The sequence below is a fragment of the Octopus bimaculoides genome, chromosome 15, assembly GCF_046866305.1.
Source record: "Octopus bimaculoides isolate indiv1 chromosome 15, ASM4686630v1, whole genome shotgun sequence".
Taxonomy (NCBI): domain Eukaryota; kingdom Metazoa; phylum Mollusca; class Cephalopoda; order Octopoda; family Octopodidae; genus Octopus; species Octopus bimaculoides.
Window position 1 is genome coordinate 34,750,724 of NC_142942.1, and position 27,187 is coordinate 34,777,910.

The 27,187-nt window shown below is 36.5% G+C and overlaps 1 protein-coding gene across 1 annotated transcript in view; it reads left to right on the forward strand.

The window, feature by feature from the left end:
* The window catches only part of LOC106872960 (uncharacterized), a 45,053-nt gene that overhangs the window by 2,579 nt on the left and 15,287 nt on the right, over positions 1 to 27,187 (forward strand). Inside the window, exons 2-3 of the mRNA XM_089363697.1 lie at positions 24,389 to 24,465; positions 27,024 to 27,167. Coding sequence (XP_089219823.1) covers positions 24,389 to 24,465; positions 27,024 to 27,167 — 221 coding nt within the window. The remainder of the gene's footprint in view (positions 1 to 24,388; positions 24,466 to 27,023; positions 27,168 to 27,187) is intronic.

Here is a 27,187-nt window from a genome sequence, read left to right on the forward strand (position 1 = left end):
ATACACACACACACATACACTTGTATTAAAGCTGTTAACATTTTTACAAACTTTGTGAAGATTTTTGCAGCTTTAATAAAAGCATATTACTCTACCTTCGGTATTCAAGTACTATTTTTTTCCACCTTGTTTTGCATGTATAATCACCTTGTGCGTGTAGGCACCACCATTGAGGATTCCAATGTTATTACATGCTTGCCAGCCATTACTGACTGTGTGAGACCCAGGCAAAATCCACCTTTGTATCAGCTCAGTTAAAGTTTCTTCTGTGCGGTCAGGTACTTTGACCAAGAAACATTTTCTTCAGACTCCCTCTATGCCACTGAATATCCAATGTCCTTTTGCTTCTTTTACTACTTATCTCCCTTTTAATTATTATTTACTTTTTTCATATAAACAAACTGAACAATTACTGTATATGTTTGTGTGCCTGTGTTTGTCCCCCCACCATCGCTTGACAACCAATATTGGTGTGTTTACGTTCCCGTAAACTAGCGATTCGTCAAAAGACCCGATAGAATAAGTACTAGCTTTACAAAGAATAAGTCCTGGGCTCGATCTGTTCAGTTAAAGGTGGTGCTCCAGTATGGCTGCAGTCAAATGGCTTAAATAAATAAAAGAATATATATGTATGTACATATATATGTATATGTATGTATATATATATATGTATATATATAATATATGTATGTATGTATATGCATCTATGTGTATGTATGTATGTATGTATATGTGTATGTATGTATACATATGTATATAAATAATATATATATATATATATATATATATATATATATATATATATATATATATGCATATATACATACTTATATGTACATACTTGCATCTATACATATATATAAATATATATGCATATGTGGGCACAGGATGTCAGGAAATGTGTACAACAAAAAAATACGAAGTACGAGTACATGGAATATGAACTATTTTTTTGAACAATGGAAAACAAGACAACATAATGAACGACCCTTCATCAGTTGTTGGCTGTTTTTTCTACTCTCATATTTTGTGCATTTAACAGCAATATACACTTTCAATAAAACAGTTGCTCCTGCAAAGCAAATTAAATAAAATTTGGGATTTTGCGGAGGGTCAAATTTGGTAACACAAACAAGACAGTGAAAACAAATAGGAAAGGCTGCTATGCTTAAACTAGGGTGGTGGCGAATGCGTAAATCAAGCTTGGACAGGAGACAGACAAGAACACGTCTTTCTTGTTCCAGCTACAACGGAGAGAAAGAAAGAAACACAAGTTAGGAGAAGAAAGAAAGATGCCTTCTCCCATCCTTTTTAAGTGCTTACTACAAAAAATAAAATTGGCCAAATTAGTCCGGATGGAAGTAAAGAGAAGGGAGGGAGTTGAGAAAAAGTTAGACCGTGGTGAAAAAGAAATTTGAAAAATCACTGTCAAAATGGAGATTTCTGATCCAAAAATCTGCCATTATTCAAATTAGTCATTACTCATTTTGCCCCAATTTAGACATAATGTTTTGAAAATGGAAAATGATCAAATTAGACATTTGTTTGGGAAAAAATTGACATGGAATCCAACAGAGGAAAGAATATTAATTGTTGAATGCCAAAATATATCCAGATATTTGATTTGCAACCTCAATTATAATAGAGTTGAAGTTGAGGAAAATTTCTTGAAAGAAAAGTACCTGTCACCTGTCAACTTCAACAACAACTATCATCATCATCATCATCATCATCTATGTTAACCAATTTTTACTCCTAAAGATGATGCAACAGAATAAATGATTCAATACTTGCAATATAATAGTTTCAAACAGGTAGGGAGAAAATAACAAGAAATCAAAAATTACTTATTCTGTCCCACTCCCTATAGTAATTTGAAATGTTTGACGAATTGGAATAGTACAAAATGATGAAAAGTATAGACAAAAGAAAGCAGAGGGTTATTGTTTTCAGAGACGTATCTGGGTGTGGGTGGTTTATCTGGTATTTGTTGGGGGTAATCATCTAGGGATCGTTTGAATGCCGTGAAGTCACTTTCCTCCTTTATGTGTGTTTGGCATGATGTTGAAGAGAGCAGGGCCAATTGAGGTGAAATAGTTCTGTCATAGTGTTGTGATATGGCATGAACACTTCTGTAGTGGACGGATGGTAGGGGGCCAAGTCTCTGACAAATTTTAAAGATGGGCAATGTTGATGGAATATTTTCCATATCATACAGATGATATAGAGCTCACAACAGCGGTGGAGGGAGAAAAGCCTGAGCTTTTTGAGTCGATCCCAATAGTCAAGGCTTGTCATGTCATCCTCCGCAGACCTCCGCCAAGCAACTCATTTTAAGATAGATACGCGAGTAAAATTACTAATAGAGAAATGAGAATAAACTTTGGAAACAGCAACGCCACCGTAGGTTATGTGGAAACGATGAACGTGTTTTCAGGGGAGATAATCAAAGAATGTACCATTATAATACTTCATGTAAAGTAAATATAACAACTGAAAAATCCTTCAAGAATCCATAAAAATTCCCAGATCACTACCAAAATTTTATTATCTGTTCCTTGTGTCATTACCAACTTTTCCTGCAAGTTTCATCAAATATCGTTCACAACTTTTTGAGTTATTTTGCACACAGACGGACAAACTAACGCCAATGAAAACATAACCTCCTTTCTAACCCTAAAAGCTGGGAGTTGAAAGCCAGTCATTGGTTAAAATTAGAAAATATATACTAAAACTAAATATTTGATGTTATAAAGGCTACTTTTTTTCTATATATTATTACAGCAATTAATGAAAGTTTCTAAATTTGTAGAACTATCCAACTAATGAAGAAACAGATGCATCTTCTCTCATGAATTATGTAGATGCTAATTTTAGAGTGTTGAATTTCCATTATCTTGTAAATAAAGCTATAAAATGTTTTTTAGAGTTGCTTATCAGAAGTTTCTGCTTGTCATATAACCAATTAGGAACTTCTTACAAGAACACTAATGAATGCCATATACATTACACAAAAAACATGCTTTATTTGAAGGTCAGACATGCAAGAGATCAACTCATATCTATAGTCAGTTTTGTCTGAAGCAACTACAAATACATGTCCATAACAACACATCAAGAAACTACTCTAGTTTCTTTAAACCATTGCCTCAAGTTACAAGTAGCTGAAATATCAGTTTTTTTACCTTGTTTCAAATACTCAGTTGATATGCACATAAACGTCTGTATAAGAAAACTGAAAAAATTTCAAAAGCTGAAAAACTTTTGGACCTAATTAAGCCCAGAACATTCAGGGGTTTAAAAGAGTTATTGCATTCACTTCAACTCTTTTACCTACTTGTGCCAACACCCCCAAATCTCCATAATCAAAAATAATCCTAAAACTGAATAATCTAAACTAAACAGTATTACATGAATGCATTATCTTAAAAAATCCTTTAAAAAATATTAACTTTAAAATCACCAATTTATGTGTTCCCTTTCCCAGTTAACAACATGGAATAAGGCTACAACACCTTATTCACAGATCTCTCACAAAAAAAAAAAAAAAATACATGATGGCCTCAACAGCAAAAAGCATGCCCAAGTTACACACAGACTACACCCATATACCATGAACTCATTGAAGCAAGTTATTATGTTTATATAATCCCGGCATTATGCATACCTACATAAAGTTATAATATGGCTACAAGTTGCTTATGTCTTATATAGTTACCTCTGAATTGGTGGGTCACAACTTTTTATTTCAATGCCTGTTGTCTTGTTGAACAAATTGGGTTGGAGAAATAAAACAATAATCACTGAGGAAGTGAAATTCTCTATTTAGTAATTTGACCTGCCGGAAACTGGAGTTAGATCATTTTAAATTACATCCTGCCATCTTAAACATGTCTGTATAATGTGGCCTCAATACATTCTGCTTGTACATTGAACAAGATACAAAGTATTTTACCCAATATCCAGATAGTCAAAGATTGCATCACTCAAATTGAGAGAGAAGAAATATAGCCTGTCCCTCTTCCATTCTTTCTGATTAGTTTTTTCTGACACTTGGTTTCCATTGTCTGCGAGCCTTGTTCTTCATTATCCATGATTGTTTCATGCTTACAGTGACAGACCACTTCCACAAGCCTTGTTTTTCCCGACCATTTCATGCTTACAGACATTATATTAATAATTCTGTTAAATTCTTCTTTCTATAACTGCATTTCTTAAAACTTTTTGTTCATATGTTCCCTGCAACTCATAACCTGTTACAATTTCAAAATAAAATCACTTTAATCTCATTAACATTATCCAGCTATCATACATCCTTAGTCTAGAAAAGTCTATAAAGGCTTTTAGAGAAACATTAGATGCCATCATAGGACTAGTGCATTATTTAAATCTTTATATATCTTATTGGTTTTAAATCGACAGTTTTGTTAAAAAGTGTATTCATATCATGTCAAATCATGAACATATCTTAACATGATAAAATGTTTCAGAAGTTTTCAGCTAAAAGAGTTGAACAGAGAAGGTAAACCTCTTCATGATTTCCAAAGTAGGGGTGTGGGTGTTAATCCATGTCAAGGAAAAAGATTTGTACTGATAATGGAAATGTTTTAAATCTAATTCTTGTGCAATCACATCATTCTTTTAGTCAGGATTTCTGACTCATGCCAAGAAGTAGCTATCTGCAGGAATTATCTTTATAGAGGACAGTCAGATGTGGAAGTATGGTTATCTTGCATCATCATTGTCGTCGTCATCGCCGCTGCCGTCGTCATCCTTTAGTGTCCGTTTTCCATGCTGGCATGGGATGGATGGTTTGAACAGAGCTGGTAAACCAGAGAACTGCACTGGGTTTCAATTTGATTTGGTTTGGTTTGGTTTCTGCTGCTGTCTGCTCTTCCTTATGCCAACCACTTTACAGTGTGTGTTGGATGCTTTTATGTGGCACTGAAATGGGTGCTTTTTATATGGCACTGTCACAGGACTCATGCAGGTCAATTCTCTTCACTTGGGGATGCAGCCTCAACACTTCTGCTGTGGAGGATGGGTCTTCTTGAATACAGCAAAGTGCCAGGTATCTTGGTTCTTTGTTATTTCATCCAAAAGGTTCAGCATCCTGAGGTCATCCTTCAGTACTTTGTCCCGTGTTTTCCTGAGTCTCCTTCTTCCACAAATTCCATTCATGTTGAGAGATCGGCACTGCTTTATGAAATTGTCAGCATCTACCAGTACTTCCCTCTTGCACACTGTATTTAATTTCACTCATGCCTAACTTCTCCCTCAATACACTAGCACTCTGTTGCATAAGGCAATACATTGCAAAACTCAGTTTATATTGAGAAATTAAAGTAACTTGACAATTCCTTTGCTGATAGATATGGTTGCTGAGGACCTGTGAATGCTCTACAGTGCTTTCTGGTTTTGAGACATCTTCAGTCTGGTGATGCTACTGGGGAATTTTTTCCCTAGAAGGACAGTCCTTTAAGACTAAGTGCTATTGAAGATGCCATAGAAACTCTAAGTGGTACTTTTGCCCACTGCATACTGGAAGATGCCATAGAAACTCTAAGTGATACTTTTGCCCACTGCATTCTGAGTTGCTAGGAATTGAGAGGTGTCAGTGATGAATGGAATAAACCAGTATCTTTGTGCAGTAATGAAGGAAACTATTTAAAACTTGGCAGTGATTCTAAATGGCTATAAAAATGGATAATTACTGTTTTTTCTTCCTCATGTGTTAGCCAAATATGTCTTGTTAGTGGAGAGGCTCTCCTGGATATTATGTATCATTTACTCAGACAAATGAAATATAGATGCAGTTAAAAGCTGGGAAAATATAACCACATTTGTGTCAATGGTTGAATATGTATTAATGCAACCTGCACTGATGAGGACAGAAGTCATGAATTACCTCTCAGTTTTGAATACTTTATGAAAATGGGAGAGGAGTTCACTGAACCACTTTGAACATAGTTGATCTAAAAGTAGGGTAAAAGAAAAAAATAAATAATTTACCTTTTTAATTTTTGATATTGTACTGTAGATTAGATGATTTGTTGTAAATTTATATTTAAAGGCCTTGTGCCTAATAAATTTGTTACTGATGTATTTTAGATCTTATGTTTTTTTTTACTGACCAAACTACTGGTCCAAGAGATGAGAGATGCATGCTTCAAAATTTTTGTTGCTAATATTATTGGTCGGTTTAAGGCAGTGAGCTGATAAAACGGTTAGCATACTGGACAAAATGTTCAGTGGCATTTCATTTGTATATTTTGAGTTCAAATTCCACTGAGGTTGACTTTCACCCTTTTGGAGCTGAACACTGGGGTTGATGTACTTGATTTACCTGCTACCCCAGAATTGCTGGCCTTGTGCCAAAATTTGAAACCAATATTAATGGTAGATTTCAAGTTGGAAAAGATCATTAGCATGCTGGGTGAAATGTTTAGTGGCATTTCGTCTGTCTTCACATTCTGAGTTCCAATTCTGCTGAGGTTGACTTTGCCTTTCATGCTTTTGAGGTCAATAAAATAAATACCAGTTGAGAACCAGGGTTGATGTAATTAATTACCCCATCCCCTGAAAGTATTGACCTTTTGACAAAATTTGAAGCCAATATTAATTGGTGGATTTCCATCAAGGTTGACTTTGCCTTCCATCCCTTTAGGGTCGATAGTACTGGGGTTGATATGATTGACTTATCCTGTCTCCCAAAAGTTACTGGCCTTGTTCCAAAATTTGAAACCAATATTAATGGTGAATGAGGATTGGTGGGAGAGTATAATATTAAACTAAATGCGCAACTGTATTTGGTTTTAGTTCTGAGTTCAATTCACATTGAGAATTGATAAAATAAGTACCAGGAATATTTTGGTGTCCATGTGTACAAGAAAAAGAAATGATTGTCACAGGTAATTAATAACCTTGATAGGACATGTCATCTGCAGGAATACCTGTGGTGTGTTAATACTTTCATAATACTATTTATAAAATGATGGATGGAATAAGATAATTAGTGTAAGTATCTTGAGAGAAAAGCTGAACATAAGAAGCATCAGTTGTAGTGTGCAAGAGAGACGATTGCACTGGTATGGACATGTGGTGAGAATGGATGAGGATAGCTGCGTGAAAAAGTGCCACACCCTAACAGTTGAGGGAACCCGTGGAAGAGGTAGGCCCAGGAAGACCTGGGCTGAGGTGGTGAGGCAAGACCTTCGAACATTGGGCCTCACCGAGGCGATGACTACTGACCGAGACCTTTGGAAATGTGCTGTGCGTGAGAAGACCCGACAAGCCAAGTGAGATCGTTGCCAGTGCCCCTGGACTGGCTCTTGTGCGGCTGGCACATAAGATGCACCATTTTGAGCATGACCGTTGCCAGTACCGCCTGACTGGCCTTCGTAGGATTTTCTAGCGAGATCGTTGCCAGTGCCCCTGGACTGGCTCTTGTGCAGGTGGCACATAAAAGACACCATTTTGAGCGTGGCCGTTGCCAGTACCACCTGACTGGCCTTCGTGCGGGTGACACATAAAAGCACCGACTACACTCTCTGAGTGGTTAGTGTTAGGAAGGGCATCCAGCTGTAGAAACTCTGCCAAATTAGATTGGAGCCTGGTGTTGCCATCCGGTTTCACCAGTTCTCAGTCAAATCGTCCAACCCATGCTAGCATGGAAAGCAGACGTTAAACGATGATGATGATGATAACTGTCTGTGTGAGTTGATTTCTCTTTTACTTGTTTCAGTCATTTGACTGCGGCCATGCTGGAGCACCGCCTTTATGTGCCACCTGCATCAGTGCTTTAAACAACCAAATCAAACATTGGAGTTGATTAAGAGTGGGGAGTACAGACCTTTGTTGACATGTGCCATGATAGTGTGATCTGAAAGAAAACTACTAATCCAAGAGATGAGAAATGAGTGGAATTATAGGAGGGAAGATTTGATAGGAGATTTAATATGGTTGAAGGGTTTACTGGAGTCTAGAGAAGAGAAACTGGTTAGTTCTGTTCATCAGTGTACCAGGATTGTACTTTCTGATGATGAATTACAGTAATTGTAGGAGAAGCAATTGCAACAGTTCATTTCCTTTACACATAAAAATAACAATAACAACAGATGTTGCTGCAAAAACAAAACAAAGCAAAAATAATGGTTTTAAATTTTGGCATGAAGTCAACAATTTAAGGGGAGGGGTTAAGTTTATTACATCGACACCTAGTGTTCAACTATATCAACCTCGAAAGGATGAAAAGCAAAGTTGGCCTTGGTGGAATTTGAACTCAGAATGTAAAAGACAGATGAAATGCTGCTAAGCATTTTGCCTGGCTAACACTTCTACCAGTTTGCTGCCCTAAAAATAAAACAATGATAATAATTGCTATTTGTGCTATAGAAACTGTAGTGTGCCTGACTTAATGCAGTTTCTATATTTCAATCTAGCATGAAATTTGTGCAGCATTTTGTCTCATTTGGGTTCATAAATAGAATATGCTAAAATTAATTCAGTTGAATCTGTATAGTGCCCTTCTAAAACAATCTTGTATCTTGTCAAATAACATTAATGATGATTTTATTTCTTCATTTTGCTTCAGCAGATAAGAAACAAGAAAATAATTTAACTATCTTCATGTACTTTATGTATGTATGCATGTGTGTGTTCTTGTATAATTCTTATATATATATATATATATATATATATATATATATATATATATATATATATATATATATACATATATATATATATATAATCATAAATATATAGGGGTCAGCATTAGTTGCTTCACCAACATACTGAAAATTTAGAAATAGCAGTCAAAGAACTAACAGATGGCGATATTTATGGCACACATAGAACAAAAACAGAAGAGAAAACAAAAAACAAACCTGCCTTTAGTTAATCATGTACGACATTTCATGGTTAAGAATATAAAACTACTCTTTTCCACATGGGATAGATTCTTGGGGTGAAATGTTGAACTTACTAGCCGATAAATTTTGTAAATGCCTTTCCTCATGTGATTTTGATGTTGCTTGGTCAAATACCCATGAGTTTACAGACATTTTCAGATTTATTCGTACATCATGCTGAGGATTGGAAAAGAGTAGTTTTATATTCTTAACCATGAAACGTTGTACATGATTAACTAAAGGCAGGTTTGTTTTTTGTTTTCTCTTCTGTTTTGTTCTATGTGTGCCATAAATATCGCCATCCGTTAGAGAAAAAATTGTAGTTTAGAATCAGTAGTTCTTTGACTGCTATTTCTAAATTTTCAGTATGTTGGTGAAGCAACTAATGCTGACCCCTATATATTTATGATTATAAATGGTTTTACCGATAAAGGTTTTTTTCATACTGAACTACTTGGCAAAATTGTTAATTATTAATTTTATTACTAATTGGCAATTCCCTGCCCTATATCTGTATATATATATATATATATATATATATATATATATATATATATATATAATGTAAAACAATAAATAGAAGTCATGTTTTAGTTTAAGTGTGGTTTGTAGGGATAACAGGAAGATTCATTTATCCTCCTATCATCTTCTTGAAGAGATATATTTTAGGTAGGGTCACAGCTTGCAACCTTGAGCTGTCATTAATTCTACTTTGATTGTTTGTTGTAGTTAGCAGTTGGTGCATATATCTGCATGTGTGTACAGTTATCTGTGCGTGTGTGTGTGTGTGTGTGTGTACTGAGTTATTTGAAAAAAATCACTCAACTCTATTTAGCTGATGAATTATTATTTTTAATGAAGTATTAACTTCCTTGGATTATAGGAAAGAAAAACTGTGTTGACATTGGGATCTGTTCACAGATTGCAGATGTGTTTTGACATGTCTGCTTGGATTGCATAAATAAATTTTGGGTTAAGCAGAAGATAATGAGTGTAACAATAATAATGATGATGAAGGGGATGACTCCAGTCACTTGAGAATCATTTTTTTTCATTTTCCATCATTCCTATCACCTTTATCACTGTTTTTACTTCCATCTTTCTATGTTGGCATGGGTTGGACTGTAGCTTTTCAGGCAGTGTTTTCTGTCAGGATACTCTCTGTGATGCCAACTCTTTAACTCTTCTCTTATGACACATTGAGATCATCATCATCATCATCATCATCATCATCATCATTTAATATCCATTTTCCATGCTGGCATGGGTTGGAAAATTTGACAGTAGCTGGGAAGCCAGTAGACTGCATTGGGTTTCACTGTCTGTTTTGGCATGGTTTTTATGGCTGGATGCTCTTCCTAATGCCAACCATCTTACAGAATAGAGTGGACTGAGAGATATGTGTACTTGTTCTAAAATTGAGATATGCCTTATGAAAATATTTCTAAGTTTTATGACAATTTCACCTTCTTTAATGTTGGCAATGAACATACTCTGATTATCAACAATTTTACTGTGTTAGCTTGATTCTGGCAAAGCTTTAAAAATTTTATGGATATGTTATTTTTTTCTATTCACTATCAACTTTGTTTCCAGCCATTCACCATAACATTTCTAATTAAATACACTGCATGTGTTCCAATTATTTTACAAAACTGTCTCTAATTTATAATGGTTTAGTAAAATAATTTTTTCCTTATTTGATTTCTTTGATGCACAAAGTAACAAACGTTTCTTTAAAGTTATGTTGGAAGGGTTTACTTTAAATATGAACACTTCTGAAGATAAAGATATATTCTAATTAAAATAGATTTAATATTTGTGTTAAGGCGGTGAGCTAGCAGAGTCATTAGCACGCTGGTTAAAATGCTTAGCAGCATTTTGTCCACCTTTTTCTTCTGAGTTCACATGTTATTTGGGTTAACTTTGCCTTTCATCCTGTCAGGGTTGATAAAATAAGTACCAGTTGAACACTGGGGGTGAAGTTATCGACTTACCCACCCCCACTAAATTTCTGGCCTTGCTGCTACAAAGGCAAGCGTGATGCCTTAGACAGAAATAAATTACTGGACAGGGTGATGAAAGTCATAGAAATGGTCATTGTTCAATTAATTAGGAAGAGAGGGTAGATGAGGTGCAGTTTGGATTTGTGCCAGGTAGAAGTACAACTGATGCTATATTTCTGGTTAGACAACAGCAGAAGTATTTAATTAAAAATAAACATCTGTACTTGGTTTTTGTTGACATGGAGAAAGCTTTTAACAAGGTCCCCTGCTCCCTTATCTAGTGGTCAATGCGGAAGCTAGGGATAGATGAGTGATTAGTGAGAGCTGTACAAATCATGTACAGGGATTCTGCCAGTAAGGTGAGGGTTGGCAACGAGTACAGTGAAGAATTCAGTGTACAGGTAGGAATTCACCAAGGTTCAGTTCTCAGCCTCTTTGCGTTTATCTTAGATGAATTCAAGACCGGCTTCTCCTGGGAGCTCCTCTGCTGCTGATGAGCTGGTTCTTATAAATCACTACTGAATCACTACTTGACTTAGAGAAGAAATTTCAGGTGTGGGAGCAAGGTCTATAATCAAAGGGCTTTAGAGTTAATTTAGCAAAAACCAAAGTTTTAGTAAATAGGAAAACAGACAAATCACAAGACCCTTCAGGGAGATGGCCCTGCTTGATATGTAAGAAGAGTGCTGGTAGAAATTCCGTACATTGTACCCAGTGCAAGCTTTGGACACATAAGAGGTGTAGTGGTAACACAGGAAGGCTAATAGAGAAAATAGTCTTTGTGTGTGGCAAATTTGTGGGTACAATGAGCACTAAAAATGTGCAGACAATAGACTCCCTCAAATGTTTGTGGAGGATCATTATAAGTAGTAGATAGATTTTGTTACCTAGGCGACTGAGTTAGCAGTGGAGGAGGAATTTCTGGAAGTGTAGTTGCTAAATGCTGGACCTCACTGAGGAAATGACAAGGGACCAGGAGTTGTGGCAATTTGCTGTAGTTGAGAAGACGTGCCAAGCTAAGTAAAATCGCTGTCTTCCATACATACAGGCTTATCCTTTACAGGTGCTGATGCTACATAAACATGCTGGTGCTATGTGAACACACCTGTGCCAGTGGCACATAAAAACCACTCGGCACATTTTGTAGAGTGGTTGGCATTAGGAAAGGCATCCAGCCCTAGAAACCACACCAAAACAGACAATTGGAGTCTGGCCAGATCCATGTCAAGCTGTCCAACTCATGCCAGCATGAGAAATGGATGTTAAATGATAATGATGTGTGTGTGTGTGTGTGTCTTTGTGTCTGTGCTTGTCTCTCATCACTGCTTGGCAACCAGTGTTAGTGTGTTTATGTTCCCATATTAGTGGTTTGGTAAAAGAGAATGATAGAATAAGTACTAGGCTTAAAAAAAAAAACAAAGAACAAATAAATATTGGGGTTGATTCATTCTAGTTAATATTCAAGGCAGTATCCCACATGGCTGCAGTCTAATGACTGAAACAGTAAAAGAGAAAAGATACATATACATTATTTTATCAACCAAGAAAGGGTGAAAGGCAAAGTTGACATCAGCAGGATTTAAACTTGGAACTTAAAGCATTTGAAGAAACACTGCAAAGCATTTTTTCCAATGTTCTTATAATTTTGCCAGCTTGCTGCATTTAAGAGATACTACAAGACATTTTTCTGAGCTGTAACAATTCTACCAGGTGTTATAACTTCTATACTTGACTGGTACTTATTTTATCAACCCCAAAAGGATGAAAGGCAAAGTTGACCATGCTGGACTTTGAACTTAGAATGTGCTGAGTCAGAAGAAATGCCACTAAGCATTTTGCCCAATGTGCTATTGATTCTGCCAGCTTTTATGATAATAATAATCCTTTCTGCTATAGGCACAAGGCCTGAAATTTAGTGGGAGGGGACTAGTCAGTTATATCGGCCCCCAGTGCTTTACTGGTACTTAATTTATCGATCCTGGGAGGATTAAAATCAAAGTCAACCTTAGTGGAATTTGAACTCAGAACATAGCAATGGGAAAAATACCACCACCACCACCACAACAACAACAACAACAACAACAACAATAATAATAATAATAATAAAAGCCCCACAGCAGTTCAAGTGAGTATGACTTAATAGCATGCACTATTCTTTCCCTAATTGTTTTAGGTGTCTATGTAGTCATGAACAGTTGTTGACAACCTTTTGTCACTTCACCTTTGAACATTGAGGATGTGATACCTGGAATGAGAGAGTACTGTACCAGCACTTGGCTGGTATTCATTTCATTTGAGTGGACTCGAGCAATATGAAGTGAAGTGTCTTGCCAAGGACACACCTTGTCTCACAACACATGAATTGAACCCACAATCTCAGATCTCTATATGCTTTCAAAGCTTCTCTAATAGTAATTCATCTGATAAAATATAGGCTAAAGTTATATGCAACTAATCCTGCTTAAAATAACTCATTATTCTTAAATTGAAAGGAAATTTAGAAGACGTTAGCAGCAGTGGTGGTGGTGATGATAGCATGAAAAGCGATAGAGAGGATGAGAAGATGAAAGTCAGTGTGGGATGGTTGTAGTGGTGGTGGTATGAGAAGAGATAGAATGAAAGTCAGAGCAGGATTATAAAGTGGAATGGATGGTGGAAGGAAATGGTTCCTGTAATAATAAATTGTTTTGGATGTTGGTATTGCAGCTTAATGGCATGGATCAAATAATCAGCTGCAGACACATGCTCTGTGTGTGGCTTTTGGGTCTTATCTGTATGTATGTGTGTATGTGTGCATACACGTGGATTCTCTCTCTCTAATCGATAGATTGCTGTTTCCTTTCATTCTGTGGCAACCAACACCATCATCCACCCACTTCCATTTTCTCCTCATCTATACTTCATTCTTTTTCATTTTCTGTTAGCAAGTAGTAAATGATAAAAATCAATTTTTTTCTATTTTTATTTATTTCATTATATTTTTTTTTCACTCCTTGAACCCCCACTCCCTTCTTTCCTTACTTTGTCTTTTATTCTTTACTGCCCCCCACTGCTTCCCTCTCACATCACTTTCACTTTACTAAGTTTCAATCTTTCTTTTTACCCTCTGCTTCCTTACCATTTTAATATTAATCTTTCTCTTTTTTCTCACCCTCACCCCCACTTCATCAACTGGATTCTTGCACAGTTATTCTCTCCTGTTTTCTAATTGATCAGTTTTCTATGTGATCCGTAGAAGACAGTGACGATGAAGATTATTATTATCATTATTATAATAATGCTTTCAGTAGTAGGTGGGGGTGGTAGTGATGGCAATGTCTGTGGCTTGTTAATGGTAGATATCCTGTTCTAGATAGTTCCTTTTATTAGATGTCTCACTTCACTGTCTACTAGTCTCCTACAGAACTACTTTTCTGGTTTTCCTTCAGCAATTATCCTGTTGTTTTTCAGATGTATTTTTGCTAACAACGTGAAATGATCTGAGGATATTAATTGTTTTTAGCTTTCTTGCTTTCTATTTTTTTATGATTCCAGTGCTGATATTTTTTGTTTGTGCTTGCAGAAGATAGATAGTAAAATAGACAGCCCAACATATAGCAAGACAGATGAACTGATAGATAGTAAAATAAATAGATTGCAACTTAAACAAATAAGTAGTAAGATAGCCAGTAAGATAGACAAACCAATGCATAGTAAGATAGATTGGCCAACAGACAGTAAGAGAAATAGATAAGAAATTAGATACAATAAGAAAGATACTAAGGTAGACAGCTGTTAGTAAGTAAGGTAGACTGATATTCTCTAGAGACTCTGAAAGGAATAAAGTTATATTATCATCATTGTTGTTTAACATCCGCTTTCCATGCTGGCATGGGTTGGACAGTTTGACTGAGGACTGGTGAACCAGAACGCTGCACCAGGCTCAATCTGATCTGGCAAAATTTCTACAGCTGGATGCACTTCCTAATGCCAACCACTCTGAGGGTGTAGTGTGTGTTTTATGTGCCACCGGCCTCGAGGGCCACTCAGGCAGTTCTGGCAACGACCACGCTCAAAAGGTGTTTTTTACATGTTACCTGCACAGGAGCCAGTCTGGCGGCACTGGCAATGATCATGCTCGAATGTTGTTTCCCACGTGTCACCGGCACTTGTGCTGGTAAGGCGATGCTGGCAACAATCACACTTGAATGATGCTTTTTACGTGCCACCAGCACAGGAGCTAATCTGTGGCCCTGGCAATGATCACGCTTGGATGTGCTTTTAATGTTCCACTGGCACAAGTGCCAATCAGGCGGTTCTGTCATCGGCCATGTCAGCGATTTTGATTTCACTTGCCTCAATAGGTCTTCACAAGCAAAGTTTATTGTCCAATGAATGAGGGTTATTCATAAGTGGGCTGGTTACACCCACTGGCATAGGCCATGGTCTATGGTCTCACTTGGCTTGTCGGCTCTTCTTAAGCACAGCATATTTCCAAAGGTCTCGGTCACTAGTCATTGCCTTGGTAAGGCCCAATGTTCGAAGGTTGTGCTTCACCACCTCATCCCAGGTCTTCCTGGGTCTACCTCTTCCACAGGTTCCCTCAACTGCTAGGGTGTGACACTTTTTCACACAGCTGTCCTCATTCATTCACAACACATGACCATACCAGCGTAGTCGTCTCTCTTGCACACCACATCTGATGCTACTTAAATCCAACCTTTCTCTCAGGACCTGTCGTGTATGCACACTGACATTACACATCCAGCGGAGCATACTGACTTCATTCCTTGCAAGCTTATGCATGTCCTCAGCAGTCACGGCCCATGTTTCACTGCCATGTAGCATGGCTGTTCGTACACATGCATCATACAGTCTACCTTTTACTCTGAGTGAGAGGCCCTTTGTCACGAGTAGAGGTAAGAGCTCTCTAAACTTTGCCCAAGCTATTCTTATTCTAGCAGCTACACTTTCAGCGCACCCACCTCCCCTGCTACTGACTTGGTCACCTAGATAGCAGAAGCTATCAACTACTTGTAGTTTTTCTCCCTGGAATGTGACAGAAGCTGTTCTCTGCACATTTTCACCTGAGCATTTGCCACATACAAAAACTATCTTCCCAGTTAGCTTTCCTTTGATATTGCTGCACCTCTTATGTGTCCATAGCTTACACTGGGTACATCTTATGGACTTTCTACCTACGCCTTTTCTACAGATCGAGCAGGGCCATCTACCTGAAGGGATTTGTGGTTTGTCTGCCCTCCTACTTACTAGAACTTTGGTTTTAGCTAAGTTGACCCTAAGGCCCTTCAATTCTAGTCCCTGCTTCCACACCTGAAACTTTTCCTCTAGTTCTGATAGTGACTCAGCTATTAGAGCAAAGTCATCAGCATAGAGGAACTCCCAGGGACATCCTGTCTTGAATTCTTCTGTGATAGCCTGGAGGACTATGATAAATAGGAGGAGGCTGAGGACTGATCCTTGGTGGAGCCCTACCCCTACCCGGAATTCTTTACTGTACTCGTTGCCAACCCTCACCTTACTGACAGCTTCCCTGTACGTGGCTTGCACAGCTCTCACTAACCATTCATCTATCCTAGTTTCCTCATTGACCACCAGATAAGGGATCGGGAGACCCTGTCAAAGGCTTTCTCCATGTCAATGAAAGCCAGGTACAGAGGTTTATCTTTGGCTAGGTATTTCTCTTGCAGCTGTCTTACCAGAAATAAAGCATTAGTGGTGCTTTTCCCTGGCACAAACCCAAACTGCATCTCATCCAGACTGACTCTCTCCCTAATTAGTTGGACTATGACCCTCTCTGTGACTTTCATTACCTGATCCAACAACTTGATGCCTCTGTAATTATTTGTATCTAAAGTGTCACCTTTACCTTTGTAGTAGTTGACAATGGTGCTGCTACACCAGTCATTGGGTGCGACTCCTTCATGTATCACATGGGTAACTATATGGGTAACTAGGCTATAATCTTTGTTGGTATTTTGTTTTAAGTTTATATGAAGGGAGGGGGCAATATCTTTGATCTCTTCATCCCCCACCCAATTGAAGAGTGAGAGATGGCAGAGTACTGGGTAGAATGGTCACTAATTTTTATCCTGTCACTAATACTAAATATATTCATGATTGACTAAGATACTTAACCTTTTAATCCATCTAGTTCAATTGTGAAAGTAGCAGAGATTGGTATGGCTTAGTGGGAAGCAGCAGATCACAGTATAAAGTTAACTCCACAACTATATGGTTTTTAGATTTGACTCTATTATATGGTAACTTAGACTACAGTCTTTTAATATAGCCTTGGGTTGTTCAGTACTTTGTGAGTGAATGTGAGTAGACAGAAACAATGTAGAAGTCTTGTGTGTGTGTGTGTGTGTATGTATGTGTGTGTGTGTGTGTGTGTGTGTGTGTGTGTGTGTGTGTGTGTGCATATACATATACACACACATGTATGTGCAGTAAATCTTCAATTTAACAGAGAAATATGGATGAAGGTGCATCCATTAGTACTGAAAGTCCATCAACCCTTTAGAATTTAAACCAGCCATATCTAGCCTAAAATGGTCTATCTGTTTTATGTTCAAACTGGCAAGATCTGGCTTCTCACCCCTATCTGACAATGTCAATAAAAAAAGCAATTACATCATTAAAATCTTAACTCTACAACATAATGCTTGATTAATTAACAAACAATGTGAATGAATATGTATTGCATTTGATTGAGTAATCTGAATGCTAAAGGTTTAAGTCAAAAGTCATCTGGGCACTTTTTTCTTATTGTTTTTAAAGTGAAAAGGCTTAATACGATATACACCAGTGCATAATATAAAATAATCAAATTATAATAGATAATATACATACAAAGCCTATTAAGAAAAAATTTTTCCTCTGAGACAAACTCCTCCAGTAAATGCCATTCATGTTTTGGTGTGTAGAAACATGATAAAATTATGCTTACACATCATTATTTTGCTCCTAACTACTTTGTCTGTTGATACTGAATTCATGTTTGGCAAACCTCAGCACACACCAGTAAATATTTTGCTGGTTGATTCCTATATCAGAGCATGAGTTTGTGTCTCACTCCAAATGACCAAGGCAGTGTCTATCACCGACGAGGTGAAATATAGGTGAAACATTGTCTGATAGTCTAGTGATGTTATTTGAAACTTGGTGTGTTTTACACACAAAGTTTATATGAAGAAATTTATTCTCTGAGACAGAATCCTGCACTGAATGACCTTCATATTTAAGTGTTTAGGATTATGTTTTAAATAAATGAATACATCTTTATAAAGAATATATAATTCTTCATTTTGATAGTATAATTGGAGAATATTTTAGTATGATCATAGTAGTAATACAGCTTGCTAAAACCAAACTTCATCCATTAAACTGAAGATTTACTCTGTGTGCGTGTGTCAGCAGAAAAGTTACACATGAGTAAAAAATTGCTTATAACTTGGTGCATCAAACAAAAATAACTTGTATTTATTCTACAGGGTGTCCACAAAGTCTGAGTACATGGAGTAAATAAAATCATAGCATAAACAATTAAATATAAGAAATAATAATTTCTTAAAGTATGTGTTAATCCCCATGTACCCAGACTTTGTGGACCCCCTGTACTGTGGCTTTAATCATAGTTAATAGTTCTATTGGTAGTAAGCTATGAAATTCTTACATTCGCTTGATTTCTTGTAATTCAGACCGCTTCATGGATCCAGCAGACAAAAGGGAAAAGGCATTGCCTCTGAGGAGGGTGCAGGAGATGTGCAGCAGCAGCAACCACTTAGACACACAGGGCTTGCACTTGTGGATAGCCATCTCCATCCCGATAGTGGTAAACAGGGATATGGTCCAGGGAGATCTTTACTCCTACCTTGTCACATTAACTATTGGAAATGTTGTGAATCAATGTTTGGCTTATTGGAAACCCAACAACACTGTTATTCACAAAGGCATGATACAGAGTACAAAAATAAAACAAAAAAATATCAAAAACAAAAATGACAAAAATGTTTTATTAGCTTGTATATCTTGGAATGAAATTGGTATGTTGCTTGAATATGAAGTTGTCAGTGGTGCCTCAATAACCTTGTGGGTTATGGAGTCATCAGTTTGAAAGATAGAGCTGTCTTGGTATCTAAGGACAGTTAAATGTTGTTTGAATTATCACAAGTTAATAGTGGCTGGAAGTTGTGACTTGTGGACGGGACAGTTGTTTCAGAGAGAGAGAGAGGGAGAGGAGGGCCCAAAAAGGAAAGATTAACCCTTTTGTTACCATATTTCTATTAACATATGCTACCCTTTTTTTTAGTTAACTTTTAAAATAATGAAGAATTTATTGAAATAATTTTCTAATTATTAAGTTGGGATCTGGAATGATTTAGTGTAACATTTTGATGGAAGATTATAATTTAGACCACTTTAAAACAGTAAGTTTATGCCAGAACCTGATGCAGTTGATATCAAAGGTGGGTTGGTATCAAAGCATGAAGTCTAGGAATTGAGGAAAAAAGGAGGAATTACCATAAAAGAGATTTGGCTATGGTGGAATAACATTAAGTTCAGCAAATGTTCATAGAAGTTGGCAGTTGTAGCCGAAAAGTCACTGAGTAGATGTATAACAGACGAAGAACTGATGGTTATTGTTTTGAATGCAATCTTGTTTAAAGGTGGAAAGCTTTTGGGTTGTATGTGTTGTGCCAATAAATGTTTTATGATTGAGCATGACTGACGTATCTCTGATGAGTGAGATGTAATATATTATTAGTTGTACTTAGGATCTCTGTAGATTTCATAGCTGTTTAGGGTTTATTTGTTTTCGTATCATCATCATCATCATCAATTAGCATCCATTGTTTTAAGCTAGCATGAGTAAGACAGTCTGACTGGAGCTGGTAAACCAGAGAGCTAAACTGGGTTCCAGCCTATTTTGGCTTGGTTTCTATGGCTGGATACCCTCCCTAATGCCAACCACTCCACAGAATGTACTAGGTGTTTTTTTACGTGTCATTGGCACAGGTGCCTTTTATGTGCCACCAGCACATAACATGACTATGATTTCACTTAGCTTGACATGTCTTCTCAGTTATATGAAAATCAGTCTTTCTGATGCATTTGGGAAGGATGCATGTACACAAAACAATTATTTGAAACTGTTAGGCTTGCATGGTGAGAAGTTAGACAATATCATGAGCTAAGATTTGTGAATCCTAAGTCTATAGAGTATATAGTGTAATTTGCTCATGAACAAGATGGATATTTGGATTTCAGGTTATTTCAAAGACAGTATTGTTTGAATATTTATGCTGGCGATGTTGATAGATGACAAAGTGTTTGTTATTGTTCTCTGAAGCTATTAACTGTCTCTATACACTATTAAGTTATGGATACTTTACTCCTCACTTACCTTTTCTTTACCCATACATTCGTACCTGCACACTTATACATTACAGTATTTACTAATAACACTACATAATAACAGCCAATCAATATTGATTGCTTCCTTTAAAACCACTTTATCTCATCTCACAATTGCATGATGGTTTATATAATAACATGGCTGATGATAGCTTTTTGTTTTGTGGAGTACTTATATGAGAACAGTGAAGTAAAACATTGTATCAATATTTCTCCCCATGTGTATTGGTGCTGTTATTGGTAACATTAATGAAAATCTTTTGTCTGAAAGTAAGCAATCAAAACATGTATAGTGAACTTATTAATCTCACTACTCTATTCATCATCAATTTATTATCATTATCTGTGTGTGTCTGTCTGTGTGTGCATGTGCGTGTATACACACATATACATACATATACATACATATATATATATCATCATCATCATCATCATCATCATCATCATCGTTTAACGTCCGCTTTCCATGCTAGCATGGGTTGGACGATTTGACTGAGGACTGGTGCAACCGGATGGCTACACCAGGCTCCAATCTAATTTGGCAGAGTTTCTACAGCTGGATGCCCTTCCTAACGCCAACCACTCAGAGAATGTAGTGGGTGCTTTTACGTGTCACCCACACGAAAACGGCCACGCTCGAAATGGTGTCTTTTATGTGCCACCCGCACAAGAGCCAGTCCAGGGGCACTGGCAACGATCTCGCTCGAAAACCCTACAAGGCCAGTCAGGCGGTACTGGCAACGGTCACGCTCAGGATGGTACATCTTATGTGCCACCCGCACAAGAGCCAGTCCAGGGGCACTGGCAACGATCTCACTTGGCTTGCCGGGTCTTCTCACGCACAGCACATTTCCAAAGGTCTCGGTCAGTAGTCATCGCCTCGGTGAGGCCCAATGTTCGAAGGTCTTGCCTCACCACCTCAGCCCAGGTCTTCCTGGGCCTACCTCTTCCACGGGTTCCCTCAACTGTTAGGGTGTGGCACTTTTTCACGCAGCTATCCTCATCCATTCTCACCACATGTCCATACCAGCGCAATTGTCTCTCTTGCACACCACAACTGATGCTTCTTATGTTCAGCTTTTCTCTCAAGATACTTACACTCTGTCGGGTATGCACACTGACATTGTACATCCAACGGAGCATACTGGCTTCATTCCTTGCGAGCTTACGCATGTCCTCAGCAGTTACAGCCCATGTTTCACTGCCATGTAGCATGGCTGTTCGTACACATGCGTCATACAGTCTGCCTTTTACTCTGAGTGAGAGTCCCTTTGTCGCCAGCAGAGGTAAGAGCTCTCTAAACTTTGCCCAGGCTATTCTTATTCTAGCAGCTACACTTTCAGCGCACCCACCCCCACTACTGACTTGGTCACCCAGATAGCAGAAGCTATCGACTACCTCTAGTTTTTCGATAGAGGTAGTTGATAGCTTCCGCTATCTAGGTGACCAAGTTAGTAACACATATATATAAATGCATACACACACGCACACACACACAATATCATGAGCATAGAGCATGCACATTAAATGAGTTGGACAGTTTGGCTGGATCTGACTGCTCCAAGGACTTCATCATACAACAATGTCTGTTTTGGTTGATGCCCTTCCTAATGCCAACCACTTGATAATATATCCAATAACATTACACTGCTATGAGTTTGTGGATGATTAATGGGTTAGATGGGTGCTGATGAAGGAACAAAACACCCACAAAATATGGTATATATGATCATTACCCATTTTTTCATCTTTGATCTCATTGGTTGCTTACCTCTGATGCCTTGGATACAAAACGTCCTAACAAAATCAGTGCTGGCTATAATTTCTATAGAAAATCTGTAGAGGTGACTTTAACATGTGATTTAAGTGCACTGTTAACACAGTAGCACATGGTTTTGACTTATAAAAATGTTTAGTATACTTTGTAGCATATCATGGTTGCTTAATGAAATACTGTGTGTCTACAAGTTAATAATATTTACCTTACAGTGTGTACTGCGCACTTTTTTGTATGCCACCGACAATTGTGAGGTCATCATCTAGCTCACAAGACTATAAGCTCTGAGGGAATGTTAAATTTAAGATAGAATAAAGAAGATAGAATAAAGACAGTGGACTGACTGAATTGTAAGGGTGATGGACAGTATTTATTTTGTTTCTTTATATTCTGAGTTAAAATCTCACTGAAGTCAATTTTCTTTTCATCTTCCTGAGGTCAATAAAATAACAATCAAGTACTAGGGCCAGTTTAATCAGCTAATCCCTACTTTCAAATAGATGGCCTTGTGCCTATGTTAGAAATATTATTATTGTTAGGCATAGGAGTGGCTGTGTGGTAAGTAGCTTGCTTACGAACCACATGGTTCTGGGTTCAGTCCCACTGCGTGGCAACTTGGGCAAGTGTCTTCTACTATAGTCTCGGGCCGACCAAAGCCTTGGGAGTGGATTTGGTAGACGGAAACTGAAAGAAGCCCGTTGTATATATGTATATATATATATATATATATATATATATATATATATATATATATATATATATATATGTATGTGTGTGTGTATATGTTTGTGTGTCTGTGTTTGTCTCCCCCAACATCGCTTGACAACCGATGCTGGTGTGTTTACGTCCCCGTAACTTAGCGGTTCGGCAAAAGAACCAATAGAATAAGTACTAGGCTTACAAAAGAATAAGTCCTGGGGTCGATTTGCTCGACTAAAGGCGGTGCTCCAGCATGGCCACAGTCAAATGACTGAAACAAGTAAAAGAGTAAAAAGAGTATTGTTATTTCAAGATTGGCAGAATCATTAGAATGTTCAGAAAAATGCTTTCCATTATTTGTTCTGCTTCTTGACACTGAATTTAAATCCTGTCTAGATCAACCTCACCTTTCATCCCACCAGGGTCAATAAAAGTACTAATGAACTACTGAGATTGATGATATCAACTAACACCCTTCCCTCAAAATTGCTGACTTTCTGCTTAAAGAATTATTATTATTTCATTAATCTCATATTTTACTGCCTATTTTCATTGTCACAAAGTACAGCTCTGTGTGCCATGACTGTAGGCAATCTTTTGTTTTGGTTTTATGGTTTTTCTATTGTATTGAAATAACTCAACATAACCTTCCTCTTCATGACAGTATGATTTTTAACATGACTCAAGTTATGGCACTTGAGCACCAGCATTTAAAAAAAAAAAAGGAAAAACTTTGTGAATGCGTAGAAATATCAGGGTGTTTGAGGGATCCTGACATGATAGGTAACTATTAGATTTTAAATTAAATATCCAATATAATAATATCCAAGGCTATTTTCTGTATGCCTTGGATATATGTATTGCTTTCTGCTTAAATTGAAAAAATATTATTTCAGTAATCTTATATTTTACTGCTGTTTTCACTGTCACAAAATACAGTTCTGTGTTCTGTGACTACAAGCTCTGTTCTGTTTTGGTTCTATGGTTTTCTATTGTATTGAAGGGATCCAACATATATGTACAGTGCCTAGTAGTGCTATTTTCTGTGTGTCGTGGATATATGTAAGTCTGGTTTTGTATTTGTCTGTGTTTTTATTTTATAGAGATTGTTTCTGTTTTCAGTCCTCTACATTTTGGTCATTTCTATTTCTAGATTTTTATAGAATTTCTCAATTTCATTTTAGAGATATATTACCGTCTGTTGATATGGATACAGTGAGTAGGAGACATTCCTACTTTTGATGGCGTTTGGGAATATCTGATTTATTTTAATCCCTCTGCCTGTGCATGTCAGCAAAATGCTTAGTGGCATTTTGTCCGTCTTTATGTTCTGAGTTCAAATTCTGCCAAGGTTAACTTGCCTTTTATCCTTTTGAGGTCAATAAAATAAGTACCAGTCAAGCACTGGGGTCAATGTAATTGACTTATCTCCTTCCCCCAAATTCTAGGCCTTGTGCCTAAAGCAGAAAGGATTATTATTATTATTATTATTATTATTATTATTATTATTATTATTATTATTATTATTATTATTATTATTCATTAATTAATTAATTTATTTATTTAATTTTTAGCAAATGTTCAAAGTCCCAAAATTGCAGCAATGAACCAAAACAGACCAAGACCTGGGGAAGATATCCGACCTATTCGTGTAAGTAGTTATTTGAATTGTACACCAATTAATGATATAGAACTGATGTGATTTCTGTCTTTTAAAATGTTCATACAATAAATAAAAAAACGTTTTGAAAATAAATTAATGCTTTTCTAATTCTAAACATCAAGAGAAATAATGAATATTCAAAGTTAAAGATTTATTTTTATATTTAGGTAACTTTGGAATTAAATAATTTAGCAACTATGTTCTTGGGTTTGAGTTAATGTTAATCAGTCACTTAATCTAATATGACCACCAGGACTTTTGTTCCTTTAGTGGAAGGGTCCATTCTGTTACAGGCATTTGGATCGGTCTCTGCACTGAGACTAACTTTCATTCTTCCTCCCTTGATTACGCTTTTGATAAAAAATATGCCACAGCAAATTTAATAACATTAAACAGTGAAAGAGCCTCTACTTGACTTGCCAGACATATAGACCAATGCATCTATCATCTTAGAAATGAAGGACATATTGGATAATGGATCTTAGGTGTGACAATAGAAAAAAATGGTGCTCCTTTGGTGTGTGATCTACAAGGGAGATTACTTGAAGTTACTTTTTTAATTATTTTGTACATATTTAGCATTGTAAATGTATTTTGTTCAAAATTCTTACTATTTTAATAATAAGAAAACCATATAATAATTAAAATAAGTGGGTAGATCATCCACCAAAGTAAATTTGCTCACATAGAACACAGGGAAAGCATCACTAGTGCAAAGTAAACTAAAAAGTAACCTAAAGTAATCTCCCTTTAAATTGTAGATCACATGGCAAAGTGGCATGTTTCTTTTTCTTAAGAAATGATGTGGATTTAGTGCTGGTGTCTTGTAAAAATGCAACTGCTTTCTGGTTTCTTGTAAAAATGCAACTGTCTTCATCTTGTTGCTGATCGCATTGTAAAAATCTTTAGCCAACATCTTATGGGTTTTTAGAAATTGAAAAGTAAATTAAAAAGTAAACTAAAGTAATCTCTGTTGTAGATCACATACCAAAGGATCACCAAAAAAATGTGCAATGGTCATGACCAGACTGCTTTTGATCATAAGTCTACTTGATGAGGGCTAAAATAGGTGTTACTATGAATTTTTGAAAATATTTAAATGTAATTTATATTGTACTTTTTCTTGGAGAGCATCCAAAAAGAAACATTTTGAAACCTGATTTGTGAAATTTGGGTGAATATTTTAGGAAATATGACAATTTGAATGGTCAGCAAAGTGGTTGCAATCTTGCCCAATTAGCCTAAATGAACAATTAGCTATATTTGTGGTATCACATCTTTGAAACTGAGGTGATAATCACCTTCAAATTACACAAATTAATAGTGACCATGGTATAGCAGTTGCTTGTGTTTTTCATGTTCTTGGAAGGAAAACTTTTTTTTGGCACTTTTTAAATATCTATGTCACAAGCAGTCAATTTCGCATTGTTTTCAGACCTAGTTAAATCCAAAAGTACAAGTCATAGGGACTTGAGTTTAGGTGCATTTGTAGTAGGTATAACACTAAATATAGCACTGAGATTTTAGGACATGACAACATTTCAATAAAATTTGAATGGACTATTAGAAGTGGCTATTAATGGTGGCATTTCGGATCAAGACACCTACATAAGTTGGATTTTTTTCTGTTTTGATTAGGATTTTTCCAATTTTTTTTTATAATGGTCTTGGAAAGGATGGGGGTAAGTTTTTTATGGAAAAAAATTTCAGAAAATTTATTATTTTTTTCTAAAAGTGAAAACTTTCCTCTTCATGACAGTATGATTTTTAACATGACTCAAGTTATGGCACTTGAGCACATTGAACTAGAACAAGAGCTGATGTTCAGCAGTTAAAAAAAGGAAAAACTTTGTGAATGCGTGGAAATATCAGGGTGTTTGAGGGACCCTGACATGATAGGTAACTGTTAGATTTTAATTAAAACTATATGAGAAGAAAGTTCAAATCCAGAACTTTCAAATGATTTATATAACTTTCCTTGAAAAATATTTATTTTGACATGAAAATGATGAAGCAAAAAAAAAAAAAAAAGAGTACTAGATATTATGTCTTTAATACTGTCTTGTAAATGCTCTGGTCACTTAACATGAACAATGTTAGCTTACAACAGAAAATTAGGAGCTAAATGGGGAATCTTTATGCAGTCGCTTGACCTGCCACAAACAGTGACCAAATTTTCCCAGCCATTACTCTACTAGTTGATGAAAGAAGGACACATTGAATGAGGCAGTCCTTCTATGTCTTGAAGGAAGACTGGATAATCTTACTGGATTAGGAATAACTGACTTGGAGCTAAACAACAATAGTAACAAAGCTGAAATTGATGTATGTCATTACTTTGCTTTATAGAGCTTGAAATTTTTAATTGTTTAGGAAAGACAATGTCAAACCTTTGTAATGTATTCTACTCTGAACTACAATATGAAAATAGTTGTCAATACCATCAGTGGATTATAGAATGTTATTCAACTGGTTTATTGTTTTATGATTCATGAAATGTGTTTTCAAAGTTAAAAATTTTATGATTTGTTTGTTCTTATTTCTAGCCAAACGCTCACCCAGGTTTGCGAGCTGCTTCTGAAATGAGAGCTCAGCAACAACAAGCAGGAAGTGGCCGGGGCATGATGGGTATTGTCTTACCTATGTATGCTGTGGGCATTGTTCTATACTTAATATACACCTTGGTCAAGGTAAATATATTAAAACATTT